The following is a 27,401-nucleotide window of genomic DNA, read 5'->3' as shown; positions in this document are numbered from 1 at the left end:
GTGTCACCCATCCCCTCCACCTCCACATGATATCGTCAGCTCATATACTCCGTCACTTCAGAAATATGATACAAATGAAACGTACAAATGTAACTTATCTGTGGTTTGGAGTCAAGTACAATGCCAGCTTTTTCTTCTGGCGACTGGGCTGCGTGTTGCCTGCGCCTGTGACGTTGCTTGAGGGTTGGCATGGAGGTGATGGGATGGAGGGTAAGAGGAGTAAGGGGGGTACGGGAGGGGGTTACAGTCTCCCTCTGGCTCCCCTTAAAGACATTTGTTGTCTTAGGTTTTCATGAGGGCGGCGTGTGTGTGTGTGTGTGATGACAGTATGTCTCCATACCAGATGTGACCTATGCCATCAGGGCGTGCTGTCCATGAAAGCAGAATGTGCCCCCTATTAAGCCCCCCCCCCCCCCCCCACACACACACCTTGAAAGTGTTTTCACAGGTGTGCGCTTACAGTCAAAGTGCCCGCATGACAGTGACATGATAAACAGGGCTTCTGCCTGGAAACACTGTGCTTTTGAGTGTGAAGACGAACATCACAGGCCTCTGTCTAATAGGCTCAGTCATTCTGCTGAGTAATTGCAAGGAGACAGAGATGAGGTTGTGTGTGTGTTTGTGTTTGTGTGTGTGTGTGTGTGGGGAGGCGGGCGGGGGGTTACTACCAGTGGCACTATCTCTGCCTCCTCGCCCACTTCAATCGGCCCTCGGCCAGCATTGATGTGGCTCTAAGCTAACTGCAGAGCTGTTAAAAGAAAACATATGTTGTGCATGTGCGCATGTGCGTGCACGGGTACTTAAGAGGACGGATCTCTCCAGAAACATTTGAGGATTTTAAGTGAGATGCTGTCAGATGATGGGATAAACACAGCGTTCAGTCCTCTGCAAAAGAGGGTAACCCCACCTCATCACGACTTTCGGGGGCTGACGTTACAGATTTTTGTTCAAACCGGTGGTTGTTTATCAAGACAAGGCCATAGTTTGCCATAACTTCTTTTTATTCACCATTTTATTACTGCCTGGAAGCCAAAGGCCTCCGCAGAGACACACATAAACACAACCAGCTTGCTAATCTTTGAGCTCCCATCAGCTCGAATATTCCACACTCCCCGATTCATCCCTCTCCTCTATCTCTTTCTCCCCCACCATCTTCCTGTCTCTTGCCAGACTTCAGCCAGCAGAGCGAGCCTGCCAATTTGCAGGCTATAAAATAAATTGCCCATGCTAATTAAGATGGTCGGACGGGATTGAGGAGTGGAGAGGGGTAGAGAGTGATGTGGAAGCGGCCATAGAGAGCCGCAAAACAACCTGTTCTCTTCCAATTAGACACTTCGCGGGCTACTGTTGATGAAAGCCAGGGCTCCAAACGCCGGCACGTTGAAGTGTGTGAAAGTGTATTTACATAGTTTACAGCTTAAGTGGGCAAACCTGCACATGTACTCATATGAGTCAGCCTATGATCCCTTGGGGGAGTTCTTGTTTACACATGTTTGCTTTGTGGGAATATTTATCTTCCATGTGACCTTTGCTTGTGTGTAACCCCAGATGAAAGGCAGTACCAGCCCCTGAGGTTGACTTCCAGTGATCCCCATGCCTATAATCACGGTGATAAACAGCCAGCATTCTTTGCATTTCCCTTCATTGGCATGCACGAGCGCCAGCCTCCCATTCCTCCATCCGTTATCAGAGCATCTGTGTATCATCATTAACGTTACATGTGTTAGCCAACACAATGTTTTCCCAGCTAATACCCTGCTTGTTGATAAGCTGTGCTAATCAGCTAGCTTTGAATCTCTCTTTCTGCTCGGTTCTCTCTCTCGCTCTCACAAACAGGGCTGTTAATTGATCTCAGAGCCCTCTTCTTGGCGGCAGGCAGCACCGCAGTAGTCAAAACACGGACTAAATTCAAAGCATAACGAGGGTCTGGATCCACTAAGGGAGCGGCGGCACACCCATGGTGCTCCTCTCCGCTGGGGGACAGAGCTAGGTGCAAAACACCCAGACAAAAAAGCTCTGCCCTGGGTTTAATCTGCAGCAGCGCCCCTGCTGCCTCCTTCTCCCCTCAGCCCTGATTCCCCTCTGGATTCTATAAGCACAGATTCTCATCTAGCTCCAGCTCCTCACTCTCCATCTTCTCCTCTATCCACTTATTCATATTTCTTGCTAGATCCGTAGTTCCTCATATCTCAGCGCCCTGCGACTGTGCTCAGCAGTTCCCCTATCGCCACTGGGCCCCTAACACGCCTCATTTATAATCAGTCCTGGCTAATAGATGAGAGTGGGAAATACCAAGCTAATCACGGGAAGAATGTAGTCGATTTCAAGGGGAACGAGGGAGCGCGTGCGGATGAGTTTGCGTATGTCGGGGTGGAGTGTCGCTTTGATCTCGTAAATGGAGCCACACTCCACCAGCTGCCCCGCCGTGATGGTGACACGCACAAGCCCGACACACAAACAGCACAAACACACACTAGCCCAGATTAAAAGGAAGGAGGGGACCTTGCAGGGACATTCATCATGTCTGCGAGGTCACGGGGGGCCGTCCCACAGACTGCTGCTAAGGTTAATTAATGAAAGTGGAGTCTGTAGCACCTGTCTGCCTACAAGTCACTCTCCAGATATGTGCTGTCCTCCTCCTCTTCCTCCTCCTCCTTCCTCCAATCCAAACAAAGGAAGGCAGCCAACCTACAGGAAATTCTTCCTCCTGGGATGCTGTGTTCTGATAAGATAGACATCCCCTGAGGTTATTTATGGATTATAGTACATGATTCCTGACTAAAATTACTCACAGGACTTGATGTTAAGGAAGGAACCTCGAACTGATTGGATACCACTACAGTGAAAGCACTTCCTACACCCACGTCAGCTCACTTTCTCCACAACCAGCTCGTCTATGTTCACACTGACAGGTTGATCCTCTTGCTGTTGGATGGCCATCTGACAATAAACCAATGCTTGAAACATTTGTTGAATCAGTGCTTAACAAATGACGCCCTTGCTCACTGTACAATCATTCACACCAGATAAAAACTGCAACAATTATGGAACATATGGGACAATGATTCACTGGTTCTGAATGGAGCATATTGCTCGCCATATTGCGACTGCATAATTTGATGCTCTGGTGCCTTGACTAAATCACAAACAAACCATGAAAGTAGACAGAGAGGCTCTTTCTGGCCCCTTTATCACAATTATTCCTCCAGCTTTCATACTGTATCGCACTGCGTATGTGTGATCGTGTCAGATAAAGACAGATCAGATTGAAATTACATGTGATGTTGAGCTCGTAACAGTGTTTCCCCAACTTTAAACCAAGAACTCACACTTTATTCTATAAATATATAAACCATGGGTGGATTATGAGACAGTTGGCCCCTGGGCACAGATATGTTAAAGGCCTCTTACAGTGGAGCGAGACGCATAGATTTTGTGGTGGTTTTACGTCTCTTTGGAGCCGTAATGCATCTTTTTGTGGCTTTGTGTATCCGTCTGGTTGTTTTGTGTCTCTTTGAGGTAAGTTTGTGCATTTTCTTGTTTTTCTCAGTCAGTTTGTGGGCTTTTATTGGTCGTGTTTGTATCATTTGCATCTCTCCGAGGTAATATTCTGTCTTACTGAAGTCATTTTGTGTCTATTTTGGTCTTTTTGTCACTTTGAAGTCATTTTATGTCTCCTTGTAGTTGTTTTGCATCTCTGCTCATTGTGAGTCTCTGTCTTTGTGTCTCATTGTGTTTTTTTGTAGTTTGTTTTGCGTCTCTCCGAGGTTATTGTTTGTCTTACTGAAGTCATTTTGTATCTCAGTGAGGTAATGTTGTGACTTTTTGGGGTCTTTTTGTCACTTTGTAGTCATTTTATGTCTCCTTGTCGTTGTTTTGTGTCTGTTTTTGGTTGTTTTGTAGTTGTTTGGGTCTCTCTGAGGTAATATTGTGTCTTTTTGAGGTAATTTTGTGTTCTTTCTCGTTTTTTTTGTCACTTTGTAGTCATTTTATGTCTCCTTTTAGTTGTTTTGTGTCTTTTTTTGGTTGTTTTGGATCTCTTTGTAGTCATTTTGAGTCTCTGTCCTTATCACTTTGTGTCTGTTTTAAGTCAAATTGTATCTCATTGTAGTTTTTTTGTGTTTTCTGAGAGTTATTTGCATCTCCCTAAGGTAACTGTGTGTCTTTTTGAGGTAATTTTGTGTCTTTTTTTTTTTTGGTCTTTTTGTCACTTTGTGGTCATTTCATGTCTCCTTGTGCAGGTTTTTTTTGTCTTTTTTGGTTGCTTTGCATCTCTTTATTGTTATTTTGCATCTTGTTGAGGTAATTTTGTGTCTTTTTTTGTCTTTTTGTGTGTTTTTGTAGTCATTTGGGTCTCTCTGAGCTAATATTAGGTCTTTTTGAGCTTTTTGTCTTTTTTGGATCTTTTTTCACTTCATAGTCATCCTGTGTCTGTTTGTCTGTTTGAAGTCATTTTGTGTCTCCTTGTGTCTTATTTGTGTGTTTTTGTTCTCGTTTGGGTCTCTATGAGATAATCATTTGTCTTATTGAAGTCTTTTTTGTTTTTTTGTCACTTTATGGCCATTTTATGTTTCTCTTTAGTTGTTTTGTGTCTTTTTTTTGGTTGTGTTGCATCTCTTTGAGTCCATTTTCTTGTCATTTTGTGTCTGTTTGTGGGGTTTTGTAGTCATTTGAGTAATCTTGTGTCCTAATGAGGTCATTTTGTGTCTCTTTTGGTTTTGTGTCACTTTGTAGTCATTTTATGTCTCCTTGTAGTTGTTTTGTGTCTTTTTGTGGTCGTCTTCTGGTTATTTTGAGTCTCTTCCTGGTCAGTATGTGTTACTTTGACATTTAACATGTTGCCATTGAAGGCCAGAGGACCAACTAACTTTAGGTCCCTGGACCTGTGCCCAGTACGCTGATATTAATGATAAAAATTGCATAATATAATATAAGTTGTGTTTGTGGGTCCATATTTTAAATATTATTTGTGCCACGTCAGATTGTATTTCAGATGGTTGGGATGAAGTGAAGCTGCAGCTGTGTCAGGCCACTCACCTGTCTTGAAGATCTCATATCGGATGGAGAAACCTGCTCCGTGCGTCTCGTAGTCAGACACGAACTTGATGAAGAGCTGGTTTCCGGAGGAGACGACCGGAGAGGGAGCGATCTTCCCGCAGTACTTCCCCACTAGCTGACCGCTCTCGTCCACACCGTCTCGCACCTCCACATAGTCATACCTGAACAAGACAAGAGAAAGGGAAGCGGCACTCGTCACGCTGTGCTTTGGAAAACAGTATTTTTCTCTTGAGGTTTTTGCTCCGTTCCTGTAGAAATATCACTGTTATTACACTCATGATGTGCATGTATGAAGACACACACACACACACACACACACACACGGAGGTAAACACACATAGATACATACTCAGAGGACCACATGAACACAGAGCAACACAGCATATTGTGCAGGTAATGTAGTGGAAATAAAACACTGTGTACTAATGAGGTCTCAGGTTAAAACTCAGGGAACAGGTGGGCAGGTTATGCTTTCATTATATCGACCACACACACACACACACACACACTGCAGAGGTTTTGTGCTCCCAGCAGCACTGAGGTCAGCTTTACGTAACTGCTTTGACTACTGAACTTGAGCTGAACAGTTGTCTATCTCCTGTTTAACCACTAGATAACACTAACAGACAGTGTGTGTGGGTGTGGGTGTGTGTGTGTGCGTGTGCGTGTGTGTGTGCCTCTTGGATGAGAGAAAATAGGAATTGAAAGTAAAGTGATTATATCTTGGCCTTTGGCTCAGGCTGGTGTATAGAAAGAGCAGGTGTTAAAGCTGTTGAACACACCCCCACACACACACAAACATCACATTCAAATGGAATTTCAGACCCACGGCCACTGAAGGGAGCAGCCGCCTAATTGAGTCGGCACAGAGTTTAGAGGAGGAAAACAGCTTTGAAATAGGACTGGGAACAGGAGCCATGACGCACACACACACACACACACACACGCAGAATCTGGCATGTGAAACTTAAGCTGGTTGAGGAGAAATTAGAGCGACCGGCCGACGAGGGTGGTCCAAACAGCCTCTGGTTATCAGTGTGTGTGTTTTCAGGCACTTGTTAAACGCACTTGAATGGCGGTTTTTACTCTGGTGCCTGCACGTGTGTGTGTGTAAGTTTGCATGATGGTTCAGATGACTTTTCCGCGCTGTGTTTTGACTGTGAGTGACGGGGCGAGCGCAGCTCCAAAAGCAGATTTGGGTTCAGGTTTCCACAGTTCCTAATTGCCCATAACGCCCGTTTACCGCCAAGTTTTCAGCTCAGCAGGCCACTTAGCGAACATATTCCTGCCCAAACCCTGATGACCTGCTGCGACGCTCCTCCATCTTCATCAGAAACCAGATGAAGAAAAAAAGTGCAACTCACACACAGTAAATTACATGAATTAAATCTGATGTATGTTGGGATAATGTGCAGCAGGTGTGCGGCACATTCAGTCGCACACATGCTTCTTCTGTCTCCTCCCTCTCTGAGAAGGTATGTGCCTTCTGGGCAAAGGGCCCCATTTTCATAGTTTTGCTTGATTCCCAAATTACTGTCAAAACATCACGTCTCCTTAGCGATCCTGAATTCACTTAACGCACAGGATTTCACACAAAAAGGCGATTTACACTTTGAATGACGGCCTGGGGACGTTAAATCCCTCAGGTAGGGCCTGACTTGTATCCACACGCAGCTTTTGCCACCTTTTTTAAAAAGAAAAAGGTTTCCTTCACCTGCTTTGAGTTTAAAAAACTTTGTGAAACAGAAATCAAGCTACCAGAGGTGATGTGGGGGCAGAGAGGAGGGGTGTCTGCTGGGTTTTTATATGTGAGACATTAAAGCAAGTGGTGGGAGTCGGCTGGTGAGGGAGAAGAACAGAGTGTAACTAAATGTGGAGCTGGACAGAAGTGGCACTCCTTGAAATTGGGTCCCGCGAGGAGGTGCGGTGGATGGATGACTTCACTCGTCTTTCTGCTCGGATGGAGTGATCTGAGGTGATATGGAGCTGTCAACATGCATCAAGTGTCTCTTCTTCTTCTTCTCCTTCCCTTTAAATCTTTACTGTCCCGGGTTAAAGGTAGTCTGTGTCTCATCCCTCTGTGTTTGTCTTCTGTACCTCCAGCTGAGGCAACAGTCCAGCTCTGCTCACACAAGCACCACTTTGTTTCAGCTCCTTTATCAGCTGCACTGCAGTAAAAATACTAGTTTCATGTGGTGTTTACAGTGTTATTCCCCCCCGCGCCTTCCAGGCTAAATGGCCGGGGAATTACTCATAATTTGCTTTAAAGGGCTCCCCTGAAGCGGGGGTCGGGTTTCTGTCTGTTGTAACGATGTCATGGTGTAGTTTAGTCACCAGAGCAAATATTTAGGATGAAAGATGTGAAAGTTACAAAAAGGGATCTTTAATCGCAGCAGGAAAAGTTATTGTTACTGGAAGAAAGGCTCTTGATGTGATTCCTCTCCTTTCCTTTTTCCCTGTGATTCCATCTCCTTTCCTGATACCTATCCCAATTTTCCTTTTCTCTCCTTTCTTGATTCCTCTCCTTATTCCTTTCCTTTTCCCTTTTGATTCCCCTTCTTTCCTTTCCTTTCCTTTCCTTTCCTTTTGTGATTCCTTTCCTGAATCCTCTCCTTTCCTCTCTTAATTCCTTTCCTTTTCCCTTTTGTCTCCTCTCCTCTCCTCTCCTCTCCTCTCCTCTCCTCTCCATCTCTCAGTTCCCAGCTCACAACAGAGAGCATCAATCTTCCTGTGGCCCTGCTCTGTTCTATCAGCAGACTTATAATTCACCTCAGAGCCTCTGTTTCTGCAGCTATCTGCCCCCCCACACCCCCCCATCCCGCTCCACCCACCAACTGCCAAAAGCTGAGCATTGCCAGACGCCTAAAAAATTGATGCTGAGATGCATCATTGAGAAGGAGAGACGAGCAGGCTGCAGTACAGCTGAAGGAGCTGAGCGAGAGTTTGAGTGGGTTTGTTGTTTGTGTGTATACATGCACCACATATGTGCAAACGTGTGTGTACATTCAGAGCATTATGCATATTGTGTACAGCGTGTTTGTACGTGTGTGTGCACACAAACAGTTGCCAGTCAACTGATGTCTGCATCTCGCCTGTCCTCACGCACCCCTTATTCACCATCCAAACAAGAGACACACTCTTATTTTTGTTTCTATTTCGACTCCTCGCACCTCCAGAAAAGCTGTTTATTGCATTTTTACTCTGGCGCATCATCATCAGCTTGGATGGCCCTCGTAAAGGCAGCACAGCGGGAGAGAGGATGCAGATGGAGGCGAGAACACACCCTGGGGGTCCTCGCTGTGCTTGCTCTGTGTGCGAGGCAGGAGAGAGAGAAAGAAAGAAAGAGAGAGAGAAGACCTCCTCTTCTCAAATGTCTCTATTTGTGCCTAAATGACTGGTGTGTCAGCCAGAACTCCAGCGGTTCTGCGCCAGTGGGCCCACACGCTCTGCTCTGCTAACACAGAGCCATCCAGGCCCTTATCATCTGGAAGACATTATGGCAAACGCTTGGCGGGGCAGTTTGACGACTCTGAAAGGCTCTCCTGTTGCCAGCTGCGTTAAATGTAGCTCTAATCCATTGCTTTAAACACCTGTGGGGACTCGCTTCTCGGATAGTCTATAGGGACGACGGGGGACAGTTAACAACCTCTATTTCGGATCATAAAAGAAGAACATGACCTACTTTTCAGCGCCTGATGGTCCCACAGTTTCGTGGTCCTCCTGACCTTCCTATTTAAACTTAGATCCCTCCTCTCAGGTGGGCTGCGTGCTGATTTTTGTATGTTGCATCACTCCTGTTGTTGCTCCGATTCCTCATGACAATACAATCCAGTTGAGCTGTGCACCTATTTATCTGTCTCGTCTGCTTTGGGTCTGGGTGGGCCTGCCAGCACGCCTCGACACACACACACAGACGATCACACACGCACAGTGAGCTGCCTACCACAGTGCTAATAGTGAAAACGGTTTGCCAATCCAGTGGGGAAATTAAAGGGAAAAAAGAGAGGGGGAGGCGGGTGAGGAGGGGGTGAATGTAATTCTCAACGACCTTCGCTTCACCGACTCAAATGTATTAGCCTGCCTTCTTTCTTCAGGCACAGAGAGAAAGCAATCCGCTAGTGTCAAACGAGAACATTAGCCCTCCTTGCAAAGCCAAAGAGAAGGCGACAAACCACCGGCCTAACAATATAACAGTTATATTGCCTGAAGCTTTCCCATGGAAACAATCTGTCCTCCCTCTATAAATGTCTGCTTGATATGGTTCTATAAAAGCAATACAATCTGAGGCAATGGAATAACGCTATGACAGACTGTATAAGCCTCACACAATTGGTCGGATTTCTTAATCAGACCATTTATAAGCTCAAGTATGCCGTGGAAACCCCCAAAACAAGAGCTCTTTCTTTGCTATTACTCCCTTTGGTTCAGCTGCGCACAGAACAAACGCCCAACGCTTTTCTCTGGCGTTTCTCTTTCTGCGCCTGTCACAGTATAACCTGCTATCACACGAAAACATGTCACCTACAACATGTCAAAACATCTCCGGGTAACACAAGTGGAAAGGCCCAAACAACGGGCCTGGGACAGCTCTGTGAGGCCTAGGGGACTTAAGGACTTTGTCGTGAGCTGTCAGAAAACTCCAGAGACCTCACGTGTTAACGAGACTCGGCTAACAAACTGTCACTTGGGGCTCCTGAAAAACATCATTAACGTTTGTACAAGGGGGCACAAGACACGCTGATCCTCAACTGACTTTTTACAAGCCTGGAGGGGACATACCTCGCTGAAATAAAATGGTCTCTCTTTCTCTACCTTCCCTCCCATACTGCCTCCCTTGTGCACGTGACATTCATTAACCCGCACTAGAATAACAGGTTCCCTCTTTCCTGTAACAACGCTCGCATCAGCTCACCTGGACAGACACGAAGGAACGGAAAACCAGGGCAGTAAACCCGGTCTACATTTTAACGCTCTCAGCTGAAAACATTAACCCTAATTGACTTACTAGCATAAAGATTTTTATTGAAGATCAAGACGTCATCGTTAAAACAGAAACCATGAAGCTGGAAAAAAAATCAGCAGATTTCTTTCAGCGATCGCCCTCTCCATTGACGTGTCTCCACTTCTGGTTCCACAGAAAATTACTGCAGGAGTTGAAGGCCTCAGAACGTGGCAACCCACCCAGCGGGACAAACCACCAACCAATCAGAGCTGATGGGTTCAGAAGTGGTTCCTTGTCGGCGAGGGGGAGAAGGGCATGATTGCTTTGCTCACCACCACGCTGCCACATGGAATGATGGAAGATAAAAAAAAAAAAAAAAATTAAAGATGGATGAAAAGATGGATACTCCCCGTCCAGGCGGCCCAGCTGCACCCCTCTGACTGGCCATTTTGGGTGTTGCCCCCACACTGTTACACTCAGCTCGCTCATATTTTTAGATGCGGCGGCTGGTTCTGATTTTGCGGCGGCCTCGGCCACACGTTTGTAAAGCATATTCGCTTTCCTGAGCAGCAATTATCATTAGCATTGATGGATTTAGCGTGCCTCCATCCATTAGCTTTCCTAATTACACTGTCTAGAGATCTGCTGTCGCCAACAATCAAATTAATGAATTTGGCTATTTAGACTCAATTATTGCATCCCCCCTCCCTCTGCAACACGCACAATAATCCTTTATTTGGAGATATGGGCGCAGACTGACAGAGGGAGAGTTCTGCCCCAAGGGGGGGATCCTTTCTGTTCAGCACAGAGCGGTCTCACACTGCCCTGAAGTGGACGGAGAGGCGAGGGCGGGGGCGGGGGCTAAATACAAGCAGGGGAAATAAAACCACAAAGTTCCTACTGTTAGCAGGCTGTCTAAATCCCCCCTAACTCACCTCACATGTAAGGCCCGTTGCGCTCTGAACCCTGGCGAAGCTCAAGTATGTTCAGCTGACTTGCTTTCTGTTCCCATGGGCCACTGTGACATGCCCACAGGGCCGAAGCAGAGCTGTGCGTGTTTCCAGTGTTCCCGTTCTGCACACTTTGATTATTAAAATTGTGATGCGTGACAAATCAGTCACAACAACACTACTGTATACATGTAAAGTGGTTTAAACAAAGGACAAAGTAAATGTGTTGCTGTTAACTTCAGTCATTTGTCACAAATTGACGTTGTTTTCCTTCATACACATGGTTAGGTTTCGGAAAAAAGAACAAGGATTGGCTTTATAATCTTAAGGGATGCAAACACCACTCTCTCAGGTGTATGGCGGTGTTTGTTGGACATCTCTTTGTTTGTTTGGTGACTCTAAATTGTCCGTAGGTGTGAATGTGAGTGTGAATGGTTGTCTGTCTCTATGTGTCAGCCCTGTGATAGTCTGGTGACCTGTCCAGGGTGAACCCTGCCTCTCACCCAATGTCAGCTGGGATAGGCTGCAGCCTGCTCGTGACCCCTAAGAGGATAAGCGGTTACAGAAAATGAATGGTTTAAAACTGAATTTTGGTTCTAGTGAATCCAGACGTTATTGTGACTGCTGCTCCAAGAGGGACAATTTTACATTTTACAGTAAAGATGGTCTCCTTGTTGAGCTAATAAAAAGTCAAGAGAAAAATGAAATGTGAATAAAACATGGCTGATTATATAATATGGTTGTAAATGGTTGTTAGACTCCAGAGTATCTTCCTAAAATTCAATTGTCAGCTTGATTTTTGCATTATTGAATATTTATCTGCTGTGTCTTTTCAATACTCCAGTTAAAAATGACAAATTAAATATTAATCAAGTGATAAATGTTCCTTTCTTTAAAGCCTGTGTTACTGTACAAAATGTGTCAACACATCATCTACTGTATCAGTGCAGCACAGAACAAAAAGCTACCTGTTTGATAATAATAATGTGAAAATGGTTGCATCAATCTGCAGTGCACTGCTGACGTGTAAAGTTCAAGACTATATGAAAGCTGTATATAATAGCTGCAGCTGTGAGCAGAATATCCATCTAACCACATTTTCTTTTCCCATCACACATCTTGTTATCATGAATACGGCAAGAACGACTAAGTACAATTAATTAGAAAACTGCCCGTGGCGAAATGGAAATACACATTTAGCACTTTTCCCCTGCAAAGCGAACTTCGGAAATGAAATTGCTTAGCATACAGCAGCTCTCCATATGCATCTCTGTGTGCTGATATGAATATTCACGCGTGAATGTATGCTTTTGCAGCTGAATCCCTTTGGGTGGATTTCTAAGAAACACTTCATAGAAGTAAAGCGACAGTGAAGTAATGGCCTTATTATGTAGCCGTTTTGAATAAGTGCTTTTATGCGATATGTCAGTTATACACCGTATCATAAAAAGGTTTAACACGTTAACACAACAAAGCCAGACACTCTGTGATAAGATTTACAAAGGGCCAAAAGAGAAAAGGAAATTTGTATAAAAGTCTGAAACATACAAGGAAAGAAAGTGAGTCGACGAGACAGAAAGGATGAAAAGTCCTGTGTGTTTCCTCAAAGAGGGGAGCGAGAAGCAGAGGGAGGGAGTGAGAAGCACTCCAGCCCATTTCTGGGGCCATTACAGGAGGGAATGGCTCCCATTTGTCCCACCTTGACATTTGAGAGGATCTCTGATTACACAGGAGAGAGGGGCAGGCAGAGGTGAGCGAGGAGAGAGTCCTCCACAGGGGTCTGTGACACGGCTCAGATGATACGCCGTCGTTACAACAATGAGAAGTCAAGGGTAAAAATAACAGGGCGAAAGGGAGAAAAGGGGGCGATGTGGCACAGCAGGGCTGAGGCGTATACTGTCTTTTTAAACACACTGTCCCCGCCCTGCTATAGTCGCCTGCTCACCCCCAGGTTATATACGGGACTCACAGAAACACGTACACCCCGCAGGGTGGTGCATAGTGTTGGGCTGCTTCATCACAACCTACTGTATAATGCAGACGCAAAGACCCACGAGCCTCAGCTTAGTTCACAATGTAGGAATATGTAAAATATCTCAGGCCTGTAAGCAGGGGTCCAAAACAAAATCGCATGAGCAATTGAGCGCATAAATCCTGTAGTTAAAGGTCCAGTGTGTAGGATTTAGGGGGGCATACTGGAAGAAATGGAATATAATTTAATAGGTATGTTTTCTTTCGTGTATGATCACCTGATGAATAAGAATCAATGGGTTTTCGTTACCTTAGAACAAGTTATTGATATCTACACAGTGAGCAGGTCCTCATCTATGGATACTGCCATGTTGCACTGTCATGTTTCTACAGTAGCCCAGAACGGACAAACCAAACACTGGCTCTAGATACGGCCATTCGCATTTTCGCACTGGCAATGGTAGTTAGCAGCCCCTCAACGATGACACGCAACTGCTTTATTAAGTGTTTTGACCAGTTTAAATCACCATGTCTGAGAAGTTGAGACCTCTGCGGAGTGTTCGGCTCCTCATTAAAAACTGCAGAGCGTCTGGATCTTCAGTGATCAGAGAATAAAGGTGAGCACGCTTTAACATGTGGTGGGTGAGCCGTCTGTCTCCGATGAGCCGAACTGCTTGGGAGAAACACAGATTTGTAAAGTACAACTTATTTATTCAGTGTTTTTACTGGTTTAAGTCACCTGGTCCGTTTGATTTAGAGACGCAGAGACCTCCGCGGATAATTCAACTCAATGTAATGTAGAGATGCCCGTTAATCACCTGGTCTGTTTGTTTCAAGAGGAAGAAACCTCTGCGGATAATTCGTCTCACTGTAAAAACCACAATGAACACTAAAGGAATTCTAATCAGGAGACGCTTTAGCTGGTTGCAATCTGCAATCGTCACCACATAATCTCCCGAAATCATACACACTGTTCCTTTAATATAGCAACAGGCATTTTTTTTCTATTAAAAAATGTAATTTGGTTCACTATCACTTGGAATAACTGGAACTTTTTTATCGTAAACTCCCAAGAGTTAACTTTCAGGATAGACCATGAATCTAATCAAAAGAGTCCAAGAACAGTATCCCATTTATTCTGAGTATGTCGCAAAAAGGGGGTGCTTGTTATGGGACAGACTATTACTGGATATCCTGTTCATGACTACATGTGTAGGATGTCCATGATTGAGGCCCTGCATGCTGGAACCTTGTGACAAGAAGAAACACGAGGAAATGTGGAGATAATTGTCAACAACCTTGAACTAGTGACCCACTGACCTCATCATGGGACTAAAATTAGCCGAGGGAGCACGACATAACGTCGCATTTTACTGGCTGATGAGAGAGAAGAACTGCAACAATAAGAATATGCACTCCCCAAAAATCGAGCATATACAAAGGCAATCATCTATCTGTTTCTGATGCTGTGAGAAGCTATAGCGGCGCTCCCTGCTGGGTAATGAGCTGTGTGCGCGAGGAGCACGCCGCATTCAAAGACAGCAAGAGGAGCTGAGGAGGAGAGTAGAGGAGCGAGGGAAGGGAGGAGGGGAGTTGAGGCTGAGGTCAACTAGAGGTAAAGCCTTTGGGTGCTGTTCAAAACTCTCTCTCATCTCCACAATGGGCAGGAAGGGAGAAAGAGAGTGTGGCGTGGGCGGGACGGTGGTGTTGCTGGGTTAAAAGGAAACTGGCTGGCGAAGGAGATGAAGAGGGAGTGTGAAGGCATGTAAGTTTAGCAGCTGATAGGGCGATGGAAGAGAAACAAAAGAGAGAAGTAGTGCAAATAGTTGATAGAGGGAGTTGGCAAACAGGTGCCGACATGAATCCAGCAAAAGGTTCAGAGGCGTGAGGCACGCTCTTCGTATCTAAGATTCTTTTACATGGCTCAGCAACAGCTTGGAAGCTCGAGGGCAATGGTAGTAATAACTGCACTGGGAATTATTTAATTAAACGCCCCATCCGTCCCCCCTAGCGTTCTCCCTCCTCTTTCTTTTCTCTGTCCTCCCTGCAGTCTGCGGAGGCGGCGGGGGATCGAGGGGGTCAGAGAGCAGTCTGGGCTGGGTGCTCCGTGACCCGGTCATCTGGCTGGACACGCAGCAATTTGGCTAGGAGCAGTGGAGACTGTGAACAGGCCCTGAGAACGAGTCCTGGGGGGATCGGATTGTCTACTTGAGTGTGTACAGTACGGATAAACAGCCACCTGACCTTAAACCACACAATAACCTTGGGACAAGACAAGCTATTCCTAGTTCCTAGCAGGAAGAGGGATAAAAATAAATAAAGGAGAGTGTTTTTACAATAGCACATATTTGCCAGAATAGCCAGTTGATCAGTTGTTGCCAGATATAGGCAGTTTCCTTTCAGCGTGGATCAGCCCTTGGACGCGATATCTACCATTTATAACCACATCCTTTATTTAATTCTGAAGGCTGTATTGTTCTCACTGTGTGCAAAGAACTCAGATTTTCCAATGATGCAGCACTTCGACAGCCAAAATAGGCCGTGCTGTGAGGGCCACATGCCAAGCGGTGTGTCTCTTCCATGGTGTTGGGCAGAGAAGCTGAATGCTTGGCATTACAGGGCTGATCTAAGTGCTGACGGCCAGCCAGCACCTGCCAGCATTTGGAGGGCAAGGTGACTCCTCCATTAACTGGCCATACAATCAAACTTTGCTGCCAACTTGAGCCCCTCTCCCACCGGACGAAAAAACCCCACTAACACCGACTAACATCTGGCTTTTGTCTTTAGTGGGAAAGGTCAAAATCAGCACTCATTCCTGGGACAAGTGACTCTGCAGTAGTCACAGGTATTTATTGAATCCAGATCCAGACCATTTTGGTCGGTAACCTCTGCAACTCTTTATCGTCTCAGCCACAAATTCCGTCTGTCTCCGTCTAGATGAGCTTGAATATTGTTCCAAATTGGTCAAGTTTGAAAGAGTTTAGTTAGTTTTCCATGTTTAAAGGACCCGCATGCACATATTTTGATAGAAAAAGGGTGTTTGAGGTCGTCTGTTCGAGAGCAATACTTCCTTCTGCTTTCTAGTGACATCCTCTAGGAGACTGTGTAAGTATGCACGGAGGAGAGGGGCCTTCTTAACACTGAGTAGGCAGGGGTCATCCTGGAACGGCTTGACAGGCACCAGGGGTACAGGCTACTAATAACACTTTCAGCACTACCCCACTGTGATAATGCCACAGAAGGTTGCTGTGAGGCTGAATTTACCGTCATTTTTTTTGACAATTACTGCCATCTAACAAAAAAATAAAGCCGTGAGAAAAAAAAATTAAGTGGTGGCTGTGACGAAAAAGAAAGACCACAACTAATGCTGCCAATTTAGTGAGGGGAGATCAAGCAAAGAGCAAACAAAGCCGGGGATTGTGAGTGGCTCTAACTCAATCAGAGAGCAGCAGGGTACCGCCCCATCAATCACTGTCTGCTTGCCGCCCCGGCCGAATCACGCCCAGTTGAGTGGTGGAGAAACACCAGCAAGCCGGCGGCCCGCTGGGCCCAAACACAGCGACCGAAAATGACCCCGGGGATATGTGGCTGACGGTCATAGGCTTTACTTCCTGCCTACCTACCCTCTTAGCCGCTGCAAACAAACTTTGCAGTCCCTCTGGGGACTTGCTTGATTGTTTGAATAAAGAACCCTGTGGTCGCTGAGCCCCCCCTCCCACCTGCCATCCCTTGTGGATCTGTAAGCACCGTGGCGTTAGGGCAACAAACAGGCCGCGTAGCACCACAGCCACATCAATCAAACTCCCGAGCCCCATTCAAGGTTAGACCACTGAGCGAAACATGTCTGACAAGCCTGGATACGCTGTATTAAAGTGTCCAGAACTCCCTCATCAATTCAACTAAAGAGCCTCCTCTCTTTCCTTTCTCCTCTGGGACGGGGGGATAAGTAAGACATTCGGAGGCACTGCTTCAGAGTAATCCACGCCTGACTACTGCTCTGCCACCCACATATCATCAACTCCAATGATTCCTCACTCATTTACCCTCCTTGCCCCTTCTTGTTGTTTCCCATACAGCCTCATAAACCGAGAAATCAGCATTTGATGGGAAGAAAAAAAAGGCGAGAGACGAAAACCTGTTGCTAATTATATTATATGAGGCAAAGAGAGGGGGTAGACGGTGCTTATTGCCAACTGTCCTTTGGAAACAGAGATGCATAATTGAATCATAGCCTCAGTGTTTAATGCTTTTTCATCGGCGCTGGAAGGAAAATGAGTATGATTTTTTCTTACAGTCAATAGATGCGTGTCCAGATAGAGGGCTGAGATTACCAAATGTTGTCCTCTAATCATGAGACTCTCCATACGGCTCCTTTTTCTCGCAATCTGTTTTGGATAAAAAGCTAAAGAGCATACAACTGACATCTCTAAGCTGTGTGGGCAGCGGCTCCGTTCCACAAGAAACTTCCATATAGGGAAGCTCGTATTGGTTTAGGGCTGGAAAGAAAAAGAAGACCAAAAAAAAAAAAAAAAAAAAAAGAATTCACTAGCCGTGTGCCAGAAACAGCTTAGTGACACTCAATCCCTGGCAAACACGAGCCGCTAACTCCCACATCGAGATGAAAAACAAAACAGGCAGACACGTGAGACCGTATGATGCTTTTGTGCTGCCGCAGATATGTGACCGAGGCTTGAAATCCAGCGGGTTATTTATGAGCGCTGGCCTTGTCTCGTCGCTCTCCCTCTCTCTTCCTCACCCTCCTTTTCTTACTCCTCGGCTGTGAAGTGGACCTCCCTCCCGCTGCGAGGTAGAGTGGCTCGCCTCCCGGTTGTGGTCAGGTTGTGCATGAATCAAAGTGGTGACAGAGCAGCGGGGAGGATGGCAGATGCCACGGCCAGAAAGCTTTTCAATCAGGCTGCCCTTCCAAGCCGTGGCCAAGGTGAAACACTTCACCGGCAGATGAAAAAAAAGGACCCTCAACCCCACGGTCACTCACACACACACACACACACACACACGTATTGCAAGCACACATATGCACAGACCTACTTTAATCCTGCTCATTAGCCAGGGAGAAACCCTTTATGTTTAAAAGAGATGAAGAAGAGAGTAATGAGAGTGGAGGTCAATGGCATCTCTGTCTGCTGTCCCGTCTCTCCTGCCCTCTGGTTAATTAGCAAGGTGAACATGTAACGTTTATCAGCAGCTTTCATTTGCTCTGAACGGCTCACCTCACCTCCTCAGCGGTTTCATTTCGCAGGTAGCAAATGATGATGTATTGTAAATAGAAATTTAAGATGCGGAGTGCTCGTCTCTGAAAGTTTTACCATGCTGACAAAATAAGGTTTGGTATAATTGCCGTGAAGTGCAAACAAGATAGATTCAAAGTTGATTGCTCTTTGATATGCCGCTGACAAGCCAGTCTTCCACAGTACACTGTTTCAATGTAATTCTAGGTGTAATTTGATTTCCATTGTTACGAACTGTGGGAGTCTATTGCTGTGGAAAATACCAGGTGCATAATTTCAGCTCCTTTTGTCAAACCCGGTCGTTAAAAGAAGCGGCGTCGCCCTACGCGCTCCTTATTTTGCCGTGCCTATTTTGCAGCGCCGCTTTGAACTCCACCGGCACGGATTCTTCCCTGACATGCACTTTGAAAAGAAGCACACATCGACAGCAGAAATAAATGCCCGCTAACAGGCCATAAGTATCTCTAACAATCCGTGTCACTCCGAAGCCCCGTCCCCTGAGCCCCGGAGGTCACAGCACTTCCCGTCTTTAAAAGCCTCCGCCGCCACAGGCCTGTTAAGAAATGGCTCCTGTTGCGTTCCTGCCTTATTTATTTTCCTCCATGACAACGGCTGATAAACGGTCACACAGCCCACTTCTCCTTATTTGTTGCCTTGCAGAGGAGCCTGAGAGAGGAGTTACGGCTCCTCACTCCCCAGCTGTGGAGCTCCACTGCTGCATGCTCTTTAGGTGGCAGGGGTATTAGAGAAAGTGGACAGCGGGATCTTTTCCCAAAAGCCCCCTCTGTCCTTCACTCTCACTTCCTAGAAACAGGTGGCACCCTTTGTTGGGCACTGTAAGCATATGAGTGGAGTTAGTGGGATTCCACATGACAAAGGAAGAGCCAACTATAGATCCGGGAAGGGGTAATACCCACGCTCCCCCCGTCCCGCGCTGCTGTTAGTCATCTCTGGAGTCCGGGCCTGGTCAGGAATGCCAGGAGGGGCGGGATGTCTATTGTGGAGGGTGCACAGCGGAGAATGTTTGCCTTCCCAGCAGGCCAAGCAGCTCCACAGGGGCAGCTCAGCAGGAGGACGGAGGGGACAGAGAAAGGAGAGGTCTACAATTAAGAAGAGGAAAAGAGTGCTTTTCCAAGCTTTGAGTTACAGGCACCTGAAGGCAGGGGGGCTCTCGCAGACTTTTTGAAGCGTGGAGAGGTGGGAGGCTTTTTGCTGGCTTTCCCCTCCATCTCCCCCACAAAGGGCCGCTCAAGAAGGCATTCCTCGAATATCTCTGCCTAGTACCACCCTGCCATACATCTCTGCTGCACACTGTCACACTGGAATTTCTGTTAGGTTCAGAAAAATACCATCCAGACAGAGAGAAAAGCAAAGAAACGAGGGAGGGCTGAGGGAGACGAGGCAGTGTCTCTCTCCCTCCCTCCCTCCCTCTGTTTTTTAACCCCTCTCTCCTGCTCCTCCAAAACAAACACTGCAGCCTTGACTGACTGGCTGGCTTGCTGCAGGGATTTCACTGTGCTGAAGAAGTTTTTTTCGATCGGGTCAGCAAATCCGATGCCATCAATGATTCATAATATTGTCAGGAGTACATCATATGTATAGAAAGTTGGTTCTCCTCCTCGAGTCAGCAGGAGATGGAGAGAAATGCCTGCAGCTCAGGACTGAAGATTCACCAAATCTTGTTTGAGTGCATTCAACACTGGACACTTCATCCAGTTTCTACACAGACAATCTTCCTTTAACAGTAAGATCTATACTCTGTCTTATAAAATAGATAAATTGCCCTTCAGTGTGCCTTATGTGAAACCTGTCTGTCACTTGTTTAGATTCAAATCCACTGAAACCTCCATCTTTTCCTCAGATGGCAGAGCTGTCACAGTCGGACGAGCCTGACAGCCCTTATCAGATCGCAGGGAAACAGAGAGTGCATGAGCGGGGAGGGAGCGGAGCGAAAGCATATCTATTTACTTCAGATTTTTTCACTTGAGCTTAGCTCGCTCATTCCACTGATTTTCAGAAGCGAATTGACTTCAAATATTTGCCTTGATGCGGGCTGCGCCTTCGCCTCAAACTTCATTAGCTGTGAGAGCGGCGAGGGCGGCCCCTGCTACTCGGCTCTGTGAAAGTCTACAGCGGTGCGTGAAAGGTAAACACGTTCTGCATTCAGAATCGCAGGGCTCACTTAGTCTCCTTATCTCTGTGATGAAGTGTTTTCCTCCTCCAGCTCTCAGGATACAGGCCTCTGCACTTCCCCAAACAAACCTGTCAAGGGGAGTGCACACGTGCAACAACACCGCCCCGGCCAGACTCCACTCACTAAAGGCTGTTTTTCTTCTTATGAGCACCACTTTGAGTGCTTCTTGTTTGGTTTGCTGATAACAGCCATGTTGGAGAACATGTGGTGCATGTGTGTTCCATTTGCCCACTAATTAGATTGCAAGGCAGTGCACTGAAGCATGCATTGTGGGGCCCCGGCCGCCTCCGCCCACTCTGCCAGTCCATCAGATAAGGAAGCCATTCTGGCTCTCATCAGTTTCCATTATGTAAGGGTTGATTTGGTGAGTGGTGCTGCGACAGGGAGTCTGATGGGTCCGACACAAATCACACCCAACTACTGTCTACAGATACATAAGTAACTATTCCCCGACCCATAATTGAGTTACCTATGACATGCCTTGTCAGCGATTAGCACAATAACCCGCTCTCATGTTTCGCAGCGCCATAATTTGAAATTAAGGCAGAAAAAGGAAAGTGGACCTCAGCGTGTGGCTTGTTTGTGCCAGCTGAAGCCAAAGTGGCGGTGGAAGACAATGTGAAGTGGAGCTAAAGTCCCATGAAAACCACTCCATTAAAAACATTAAAAATGAAACAGTACACCGGGTTAAAAATAGGACAAAGCTGTAGGTCAGGTCGACCTCGTTTCCAGCTGCAATCTCTGAGTGGCCACATGAATCGGAGACTTCAGTTTCACAACCGTCTGTTGTTGTCATTTGTTAACGTTGCCTCTAGACAAGTGGTTTATAACCCTCTGACCACACTCCTGGTGTTACAGCACATACTGTAGCTTGTGTTTGCTCCAAATTTAACGCATGAGGCGAACGAGGAAAAAAAGAAGGGAGAGATGATCACAGATGGAAACACATCCACTGCACAAACTTCATCTGCCGTTGCTTTTATGAACAACTAACTGGCAATCAGCACATTCAGTGGCGGCTAAATGAAAGCGCGGTGCTAATTTGCAAATGATACATCGATGGATCACTAAACTCAAAGCCCGCCCTCCTTTTAACTTAGGGGGGGAGGAAAAAAAAGCAGCTTCCTCGAGCCTGCAGGGACTGAATTCTTTTTGCTGCGTGTGTTTAGAAACAGGAAATTCATTCCTGACTAATTTGATTAGCATGAGCATTGTTACTTCTACTCCCTCCTCCTTCTCCTCCTGCCCCTTCCTCGCTCCCTCTCTTCCTAACTGAGGATCTCAGACAGTTTAATAGTCCCTCTGGTGCTGAAACCGGACCCAAAAGAAGTGTCAAGGAGCATCCAGCCTTTAGAAGACAGCGGCATTCAGCCTGCCATAAATCTCTGACAGCAGTAAAGAAAGGTTAAAGTGGGATAAAAATCTGGGATTAAAAAACCAAACCCTGCAGACATATACTGGAGGGGTGAGGGTTGGGGTGGGGGGGGCACAAAGGGAACGTAGGGTCCAGGTTTGGGTGGAGTGAGGATACAGTAACAGGATCCAGCAAAGCCCTGTACTCTCCCGAGCCCTGCAGCGTAAACAAACAGCTGAGACAGAGCAGGGCAGAGGCACCGACACACGCACCAAAAACCACACACACACACACACACACACACACACACACATACAGAGACACACACACACACACACACACACACACACACACAGACAGGCAATCAGAGTGAGGCAGTCTGCCCAGGCGAGGCTCACCTCAGGGCAGCCACACTGACACAGGCTCATCACATTACTGTCTGTCTCCTGTTTCATCGGTTTAAACTATCTATCTGACAACAGGTTAGCCGCTTAGCCTTTTGTTGGATGCGACAGCTCGCGGCTTACAAGTCAAATAAGGATCAGTAACTAACTGTCACCGGGAGATTCAACTTAAAAAGGGTAATGTCACCTAGTGGGGAAAAAAAACACATGAGTCATATCGTTGCATTTCCAAACGACTGCCTGATCAAAATAAGCTGAGACTTGTTATTCTATGTAACCCCTTCTTGGAATTTCTTGTGTGCAGAGTGATGGGATTTTAAGAGGAAAACATGAATGGCTCATTAATAAGGACATTTTCTCTTGCAGTGTATAAACTAAACCACAGTTAATATCCTCTGCTGAGTCTTCTGGAGCCCACAGCTCTCCTCTCAAAGCCTTCTGCAAAAAGCACGGCAATTCAAATCGATATTACACCCCGGTGACTTCACGCCACAAGGCCGAGGAGCGGGGACATTCCAAAACCAAATGGCAGGGGTGAGACATTCCTGCCGCCCTGTGTGTCAGTGCCAGAGCAGCATTGACACAGTTTCAGGGAGCCTGCGGACACTAGATGGCGCAGTTTCATGTGCAATATGCATGAGAGGAAGGGGGGAATGAGTGTCACACACACATGACCGCTGCACACATATGAAAGGAACATGCATACATGGTATAAAATATGAATCTAATACATCTATTAATCTATAGGTGTGTGTGAAGGGCTTCTACACAGACTCTCAAGGTGCAGAGGTTCCCAAAATGAAGTCTGGGGGCCAAATGGGGACTTTGAGAAGCTTCCTAGACAGTTTCATTCTCTGTTATTTCATTCACCTATTCATGCAGAGTAAAACAAAACTGATTTATTCCCAAACTAACTTTAAATCCGATCAGAGCCCCGGGGAAAAATCTGATTGAATATGAGGTTTATTTTGAGCACATCTGTTTTTCATACATAAGATCACGCTGTACTCACTTGCACTCCCGGTCCTCCAGATCGAAATGCGGATTGAAGTTGATGAGGATCCGCTGGTGAGGACCAGGCGCCGTTATCACCCACACGCATCTCTGAGAAGGCGGGTAAGACAAGGGGTATCCGGGAGAGGTGAGGTAGTTGGCGGTTGAGATTCTGATGTTGCCTCCACATTTATCTGCGGAGTGGAGCGAGAAGAGATGTGTGAGGACAGAAACAAAGAAAACTCATGAGTCTACTACACCAGTGCCTCTCTAAAGATGGGCTGATGGGCTTACAGGACAACACTGTGATACAAACTTTAAATTTTGTTCAACTCCTTTAGAGTGAAGGTCCAAAATCTATCTGTTTATGACTAATACAAATTTATTTTACAGGGTTTAAATGTTCAGGATGAACAAATGTGTACACAGACTTTCACTGTAACAAAGTATGTCTACATATTTTGTAATTAAGTAGTCTATTATTATTATTATTATTATTATTAAAACAATTGGGTTTAACAGATGATAATATTGTTTATAGTGAGCTACTATTAAGTAGGCTTGCTTTGGCACATTAAGATGAAGTTACACTGACATAAAGGAACAGTTCCCCACATTAAAATAACAAAAGGAGCAACTTTAAATACATATAAGCAAAACAAATAAAAAGTCTGAATATAAAAGCTATTAGTTTAAGTTTAAGTTTTTGTTTTCCCGAGGCCAAAAGTCACAATGATCTACAGTCTGTTCCTTTAAACTTCCTTAACGCAGTGTGAGTTTCACCATTAACATGAGTTATCCTTTGTTTTCAAAGGCCCGCTGCTCACGTTTATCTTCAATTGTTTTCATCCTTTTATCATAAAAGCCTCCACCATCTGCTGCTCTAACCTTCACACACATCCACACATCTTAGAAATCAATTAAATCGGATTAAACTGAGAAAGGAATGAGAGTAGAAACGAAACTGATGCGTAAAGAACACAACATGGGGAAGTTGTGTTAAGGCTGACTTTTTGAACTTCACCAAAACACAGAGCTTATTAACTGATGGCTGGGCCCACGAAAAAGTAGGCTGATAAAATCATGTTCTTAAAGGAGCGTTTTGTAGTTTACAAGCCTCACGAGAAACTGTGCCTGCGTAAATACAAATAAAAAGATATTTATGGATATTTAATGGTGTCATGGGAGATTAAAAAAAAAATACACTCACAAGGCATCGAAAAACTGCTCAATAAAATAGAAAAGCAAAGTTTTAAAATAATAAGAATAAAACAATTATCTGTGAAGTCAAAGTCTCTGTTGAAATGTAATAAAATGGATTTTTCTGAGGTGTTGGCAGGTGAGCGTGTTGCGAGTTTGCCAAAAGATCAGCGGAGATCAGAGCAGGCTAATCTTTTAGAAAAATATTGGGATTAGTAGCTTTGCTGAGTACATAAAGGCTTTATTTATACAGATATCATATGTCACACTCACCGTTTTTGAAAGCCTTGACCACCAAAAGGATTCCCATGAACAGGAGAAAGACTAATCCACAATGCATCCTTGTTTTCTCACCAAAATAATTAAATTACGCATATAAAAAAGAAAAAAAGAAAAAGGAAAATCCGAAATTAAACTCCTCCGACAGGTTTTCTTTTGGGCAAATATTCTTCTCTCCTCCTCTGAGCTTGGCAAAATAAAGCAGAAGTGTCTCTTTGAACGAAGTTGGAAGTGATCTGAGTGCGGGCTCAGGTCGCTGGCATCCTGTCATTCAGCTCCTGTTTCCTCTCGCCTGTGCCGGCTGCGCTCTTCTCTCCAGCGCCCACCGTGCCATATCCTCTCCAAAGAAGCCAAGATATATGAAGAAATCACCCACTCCTTTTTCTTTTGTTTAATTATTGCGTTGTTACTCCGTCAAATGATGCCCGGGCAGGAGGTAATCCTTGGCTGCGGAGTGAAAAGAGAGCAGGTTAGGATTGCGCGCTGCGGCCGCCGTGCGCTCTGGACATTCCCCGATTCTGTCTGAACGCGCTGTTGCTGGTACAAACAAGGCTATAAAGGCACGGATACACCCCTTCCCCAAAATTGTGACCACTTTGCTTCTATAGGCTCAGAGTGGGGACTCGGAGAGGCTGATGATTGGCTTGATTACATATAGCCAACCTATGTGGGAAAAGCCCTGTGTCTTTATATGTAAGCGGAGCTGCGCACTGAGTCACAGAGTACCAGCAGTCCGTTAAGTGACATGACTCTCTCTCCTTTTACTCACTCTCTCTCTTCCCCTCCCTCCCTCTCACACAAAAAGGAGCCAGACATTAATGGGAGATGTAGTAACACAACAGGACTCCCTCCAGGAACATCTCAAAAATATTATTTGGGATATCACCACATAGGAAATTAAGAAATTTGGCGATGCTGTGCTGCTATAAAGCTTTGTCATTTTACCAAACATATAACCTGGATTCTATGGAGTACAGTAGGGGTGTTTCCTCGGGATGTCCTCCTCCGCTTCTATCTGGGACTGATAATTTTCTGTGACACACTAAACTACATAAGTTCCCTTTTGTGTCTTCAATCCATCCCTCCTCCAAAACTGATCCAGCCCAGATGGAAGCATATCTCCGCTGCAGTGCTCCTAATAGGCCCATTTTTTTTTTTTCCTTTTTTTTGTACAGGAGCTAAATAATAAAGTGTTTTCCCCCCTTTTAGTCCTTGTGGATTTCTTTTACGCGCCGGTAGCTACCCAGATTCGCCGATTGTCTGCCCCACAACAGTGACACCATTAAACCGGCACTCCGAAATTTAGGGGAAATCAATTAAAGCATAAATTAAAGTAGCCTCGAGTCATTTACTCAAGGCTGCCCTTACTGGGTCACTCTGCACACACACACACAAAAAGGAACGGAGCAGGCTTGTATTCGGCAGCACAATACAGTCCTGCGCTGCACAATCCTGCATGAACACAATGCATGGCAACATATGAAACATTTGTTTTAATATGCATGTTATGATTTAGATATTTTTAAACACATGGAATAAATGACTGCGACATAATAATGAGATCATATCAGTCATACGTTAAAATATGTGCGTGGAATTATGTAAAAATAATGAAAAATCTATGATGATTTCAGGCACTTTAACGCACCGGCATTTCTGTCAGCTTCATGCACAAACCAAATAAAAACAGCTGCATTCACCTGCGTGTTGAGGACTCGCAAACCCGCAGCCCTCCTCTGTCCACTTCCAACATGCGTGGAGCAGAGTGTACGATCCGATAGGCTTCCTCCGATTCTGTTCAAAATGACACAGATCTTCTCCACAAAAGCAAGTCAAGTTATTTCTCCCCCGACACCCCCTTTTCTTGTACACAGGGGGGAGAAACACAGCGCAGTCCACTTCGGTCCTGGGTCCCCACCGCGCAAAGACGCACAGCCGCTGCCCGGAGACTCGCTCTGATGTCCGCGTACACACTAGTCTCCTCCCCGCTGATCTCTCCGGCTCTCCCTCCGCGTTCCGCTGCCTCTCATTCAGCGCTGTCACAAGTGAAATCCGGCCAGTGTGAAGCAAAAGCACAGGCAGTCCCAGAAAATATCAAAATGATATTGAGGAATAACGCAGAGAATCAGAGAAGTCGCGGTTGATCTAAGTTTTTTTTTCTCCAGTCCGTGTCTCAGTGCGCCACCGCTCTCGGCTCCTCCACTGATGCAAATGCAGAGGGTTTGAGTCCCTGCCAGCCCCACACGCCCCTTTACGAGAGATGAGTACGCGGGCGCGCGTGATTGTCCGCGTGCGTGCGTGTGTGTTGGTGTGTGTGGAGGGGGTGTCTCTGCAATCGAGATGCAGATTTCACCCAGCTGCCTCTCTCTCTCCCTCTCTCTCTATCAGCCTGTAGCCTTCTCTGGACGCATCAGACAGAAAATGCTCTGTAACCCGACGGCGTCTTCTGAGCTCATAAGCCATCTTGAATGAGATCCATTTTTTATTTATTTTGGATCACTCACAGAAAATCTGCCAGCTCTGATGAGAAACTACAGTGCCTCTGTTATAAGTTTAACAAAGGTGAGACATGAACATCACAGTGAATCTGTAACTCTGACATCACAGACACTAAGGAGCACCACACACACCACAGGTTCCTATAGAAACATCATAAGGACATCATAGACATGCTGTATGGCCCCATTTTCTGGGAGCCTATAGGGGCTCAGGGGACCCACTGAGTGTGCACTGTTGTTCCTGTGAACAAAGACACTGCTGTATGGACAATCTGTCTGTCTGTCTCACACTTCAGCCTGCACCAAAAA

The 27,401-nt window shown here is 45.8% G+C and overlaps 1 protein-coding gene across 3 annotated transcripts in view; it reads right to left on the bottom strand.

Moving 5' to 3' along the window:
* Positions 1-26,831, bottom strand: part of nrp1a (neuropilin 1a) — a 72,878-nt gene extending 46,047 nt beyond the window's left edge. Inside the window, exons 1-4 of one of the 3 annotated variants that reach the window (XM_049564742.1) lie at positions 26,295-26,831; positions 24,589-25,041; positions 23,135-23,309; positions 5,038-5,219 (exon numbers count right to left, since the gene is read on the bottom strand). In XM_049564742.1, the coding sequence (XP_049420699.1) occupies positions 5,038-5,219; positions 23,135-23,309; positions 24,589-24,655 (424 nt within the window). In that variant the 5' untranslated portion in view covers positions 24,656-25,041; positions 26,295-26,831. Of the gene's footprint in view, positions 1-5,037; positions 5,220-23,134; positions 23,310-24,588; positions 25,317-26,294 lie in introns of those variants that run through there. The other 2 variants (XM_049564744.1, XM_049564743.1) reach the window with 2 other exon arrangements.
* Positions 26,832-27,401: the final 570 nt, after the last annotated feature.

This window comes from Epinephelus fuscoguttatus, linkage group LG21 (assembly GCF_011397635.1).
Source record: "Epinephelus fuscoguttatus linkage group LG21, E.fuscoguttatus.final_Chr_v1".
Lineage (NCBI taxonomy): Eukaryota > Metazoa > Chordata > Actinopteri > Perciformes > Serranidae > Epinephelus > Epinephelus fuscoguttatus.
This window is presented reverse-complemented; position numbering and strand designations above follow the sequence as displayed.